At 39.3% G+C, this 4932-nt stretch overlaps 1 protein-coding gene across 1 annotated transcript; it reads right to left on the reverse strand.

Moving 5' to 3' along the window:
* Window positions 1–444: 444 nt before the first annotated feature.
* On the reverse strand, window positions 445–4642 carry LOC114292177 (monooxygenase 1-like). The gene is made up of 5 exons (XM_082876621.1): window positions 4529–4642; window positions 3228–3304; window positions 2612–2780; window positions 1876–2113; window positions 445–839 (listed from the first exon to the last, which is right to left on the reverse strand). The coding sequence occupies exons 1-5, from the start codon at window positions 4640–4642 to the stop codon at window positions 502–504; spliced, it is 936 nt and encodes a 311-aa protein (XP_082732747.1). The 3' UTR covers window positions 445–501.
* Window positions 4643–4932: the final 290 nt, after the last annotated feature.

Consider the following 4932-nt stretch of genomic DNA (forward strand, 5'->3'; position numbering starts at 1 on the left):
ATAAGAACGCATAAAGTTTTCAAAACTAGATATCATGGTTAGTAGAGGCCGATCTTTGATCGGGCGAGCGGGGGTGCTCACGAAGTGACCTTCTCCAATCATACCCAAGTTACCGAGCCGAGGCAACTTTGGTGATGACGGACATGTGGCCTTAGGCAACGAGTCAGGGTTTCCTAAATTTCCCCAAAATAAAACATTTAAGTGGCGACTCTGTATCTGGTAAAGCTGTCCATGTTTGGCACTTCTTTCAAAATCTGTTTTCTCAAAACAATTTGCCGGATTTGGACTCTTTGGTTCAGATTTAGAACCGTGACAATTTGAGAGTCCGAACATGTAGTGAGCCCAAATGAACAGAACGGGACTCATCCTCCCGAGACATTTGGGGACGTCTACACCAAGTCTCTCACGAAAAAATATGACCATCAAGATAATGCATAGAAGTTTCAGAACCACAAACAAAGTTTCTAAAAGCATCCCAATAGCACATGTTTTTGTAGAAATTTACACCAATCTCATCCTTCGCTCCCCAATGTACTGATCAAGTGCTATTTCTGCTCTCCTCTGTGTTGCTAAGCATCTAGCCAAAACGATAACATCTACTAATGCAATTGAGCCTCCTTCTCCGAGAAATGGGCCCATTACGTGCATGGCATCTCCAGCAACCATCACTGTTCCTTTTCTAAACCTTGCGTTTAGTAATTCCCATGGGGCTCGATATCGAGTACCATTAAAAGTCAGTGAATCTACGTCACAGTTCTGTATCATCTCTAACATTTCTCTTAGAAATCCCTTTACTGATTCTAGTGTTGATGATATGATTTTTGTTGTATCTTTTGACATTATTAAATCTGCATAAATATATATATATATATATATATATATATATATATATATATATGTCATCATCAATATCAGTAATGTTACAAGCTCATAATTTTTTTCAAAAATACAAATGTGTGGCTTAAATTCTTTTATACATAAACTATACACTAGCTAAATTTTAATCACAAATATAGAAATTCTAAATTAACATATCATAAATGTACAAAAGTATTGGGACAACCAAAAAAAATAGATCTCTAATAATCTTTTTCGTTCTTTCTTCTTCTTCATTTAATATAAGGATAATTTAATAGTTATATTATATTTATCATATTTTGTTTATCACTTAATGTGAAACACTCACAATGATTCAATATTAATGAGAGTCACCTGAAATTTCTTGAACACTTTTAAGATTGAGGGAATTACTTTTTAGTTGGACAAACAAACAAACAAACAAACAAAACCTAAACATGGAGAGGTGCAAACCCCTACAATTTTTCACTTGCATCCCATCATATATAATCATGTGCACCACCAATGTTCTTGTAATTTTTTTTGGTCCCACTTTTGAGTAATTCTCCCTTCAAGATTTGAAAAAAACATATTGACTTTTACTTTTAATACATAATTGAGGAGTCATTTGGTAATAACATATTTTAGTTATTAAGTTAAAAAAAAAGTCAAAAAGTCAACAAAAAAAAAAACTAGTACAAAAAATTCAAAAATCTTTTTTCATTCACTCTACTTTTCAAACTTTTTTCGTAAAAAATAAAAAAATATATTCTCAACTCATATTTTTGCCAATAAGACAAAAAATAATTAAAAAAGTAACTTCTCAAATAGCCTCTAAGTTGACATGTACAAAGAACCAATTAATTTATGATTTTTCTTTTTGTTCATATGTTAAATTTGAAAGTCTGAGTACCCAAAAACAGGTATCAAGAAAATGACCCAAAAAATAAACAGGTCATTGAGATTCAACGGTATTGTAGATTCACATATAATTTAAATTCGAAGCAGATTCATAATTTTAAATAATCCAAAAAAATAAGATATTATCTTGAGGTGGGATTGGACGGGTAACAAACCAAAATACAAGGTTGTGATCAAGGGGGACTCTTCCAAGCAAAACATGGCCTTTGTTGATGGTAACAAATTCAGGGCTAAATCCATGTCCATTTTCGTAATTTGTGAAACCCCTCGCTCCGCCTATTGTTGATTGCTTCGGAGGTTTTAATCCAATGAAATTCGCAATCACAGAGTTTACTCCATCACATCCTATCACTACCTGCCATTGATATATATACACAAATTACAATCCCAAATTAGATCAAGGAATTTTAATCAATTAAATGATCTTTCAACTTTGGTTTAGTTTTCAGTGTAGTCTTTAAATTATTATTTTTTTTTACACTTAAGTTGTTCGATTGTTTTAATTTTTTTTGCACCTAAAAAAAAAATTGTTTTAATTTTCAATGAGACATTCAACTTTGTACTGTAAATTTTGAACTCTTTCTATTTAAATCATGTTAACTCTTATAAATAAAGTCAATGCACAATTCTTTTTTTAACCTGTTTTTTGTTGGTTATTTTTCATCTTCAATAAAAAAAATCCAAGATTTTTCCTAACACTTTTCATTTTTAGATTCTACTAGATTATAATACCTAAAAAGTAAAATTTGTTTTCTTATATTCTTCTAGATTAGACCATCACTCATGAGTATTCTTTAATCTATTGGAATTTGTTTCTATGCAAATTTCATATGTTTTTGTAAGATAAAATTACCATAGCTTTGATTACAGTGCCATCATGAAGCTGGAGAATTGGAAGTGAAGTTAATGGATCCATTTGGACATCAATTATTTTACAGCCAAAACGTATTGTTCCAACCGGTAGCTCATTTGCTAGGGTTTTCACCAGAATACTTCGTTTTAGGCATCGAGCTTCTCTGTTCCTGACAAAACGTAAGAGTAATATCATCAATATATTTGTCGATATTATCTGATATTTATTATTAACAATAGATGATTAATAAAAAAAAGAGAGGAAAAAAGAAAAAGACAAAAAAAAGGGAAAAGGAATAGAAACGAACTCGATTGTTGTTTCTTTGAGGGATATATTATCTGTGGAAACCTCTCGAAACCTAGACAAAAACTTAATTAGAATTACAAATATTGAGGGAAATTAACATGGAAGAAGAATTCAAAGCAAATGATTTGAAATATACATATATTGATTGATATATATATATATATATATATGTACCTCAGTATTGCTATTTAAAATCATGAGTAAGTATATTTACCGTAGAAAAGGAATGGTAGTTTGTCTAAGTTTTGAGCCAACACCAAGCTGATCAAGTGCGCGCCAACCATTCGATTATATGCCTATGTGTTGATACCGTTCGTCCCTGTGGATGGATCGGACTGGTCCAAGCTCCCCAAGGCCAAGCCCAGAAGATCGAGCCCATTGGATATCCTGCAAACAAGTTCAACGGGGAACAGGATAGTCCCCCGGTGAACTCTCTGACAAACAAGTTAGGAAGAGAAGCAGAGTATATGGGAGAGGATTTGAGATAGAGAACTTAACCTTTTTCCTTGTCTACAATGTTCGCTTATATCCTTTGGCAATCATTTCGCTGTCCCTTCCGACCTACACTCCTTGCCGAAAGCCTATGCTATAGCTCGCCTTGCTCAGTGTAAGGGGGTCCTGTTCCGGCGGAGAGGTGTTGTCGTAATAAATGCTGTGATGGGCTGCTTTAATGGTGATGTGCAGTGTCAATAACTTTGCAGATCTTTGTCTGCTGATGTGGTTCATCCTTCTCTTGCCTTGTGTTTGAATGTCATTGGCTCTTTGTGTCATGTTGGACTCCAGCTGTCCTGGACCTCGTCAGTTGGGTTATGCACTTTGCTTCAAGTGATGGGCCGTGGGTGGTTCATGGCCTTTATGGGCTTATACACATCAGTAGTCCCCCAGTCCCGAGTGCAGCTTTAGTCCAATGAAGGGATTATGAGTGACATAGATGAGTGTGTTAGGGATTGGCAGGATGGAGGTCGACCGGGAAGAAGGAGGGGTGCGGCTGACCGCGATGAGGGCCGACCGCGATGTAGACCGACTGGGAGGCCGATCGTGAGGAGCGCCGACCGGAGGGCTGACCAAGGGGAGGGCCGACCGCGGTGTTGGCCGAGCGGGAAGGTTGACCGCGGGGAAGGCCGACCGCGATATGGACCGACTGGGAGGCCGACCGCGAGGAGGGCCGACCGGAGGGCTGACCGAGGGGAGGGTCGACCGCAGTGTTGGCCGAGCGGGAAGGCTGACCACGGGGAGGACCGACCGGCGGGCTGACCGAGGGGAGGGCCGACTGCGGTGTTGGCCGAGCGGGAAGGCCGACCGCGGGGAGGACCGACCGTGGGGAGGGTGAGGTGGAGGGGCGTGGGGCTCGAGACGCGGCGGGCCACGTGGTGAGTTGACGTGGAAAAGACAAGGTAAGGGGGGGACAGTGGATCGTCGACGTACACGTGGCCACATCCCGTAGGGGGGAAGATTAGGCGTTGGATCAGAAATGAAACAGTAAGTCATTATGGTTGTTGAAGAGACAGTTTTGGCAGATGATTTTGAAAAGTTTTCAAACTGGCGAAAATTAATTGGGACCCTTGGAATACGGGCAAACCGTGGGCTTTTGGTATTATTCGATTTACCTACCTGTGTATGAAAAATCAAAATATTCCAAGTGTGAATTCCTTTGTTGCTCACAATACACCTTTGCAACACTTTCTCAATTTCCTTGTTCCTGCCGCCGAAGCGATTCGCAGACATACCACAGAAATGGCCGGAGAAGGGAGTGCGATTGTCAGGGTGGACCCGCTTGGTGATGACGATGCGGTGGAGCTAGTGGCGCAGTATAGGACAGAAATGGTGGGGGAGCCGGTGGTACGATCCCATGGTTTCACCATGATAGCGGCGCCAAAACCAATCAGCCAGGTGGAACCAGATCATTGGCACACGAAGGCTGACAAATCCACGATTACTGAGGTGGAGTTGGAGGCTATCCGCAAAAAATACCAGATCCACGGGAATGTGGAGTTGTTGCTACCGACAGCAACGGA

The sequence above is a fragment of the Camellia sinensis genome, chromosome 6 (genome assembly GCF_055761805.1).
Source record: "Camellia sinensis isolate YWXY chromosome 6, ASM5576180v1, whole genome shotgun sequence".
In the NCBI taxonomy this organism is placed as follows: Eukaryota; Viridiplantae; Streptophyta; class Magnoliopsida; order Ericales; family Theaceae; genus Camellia; species Camellia sinensis.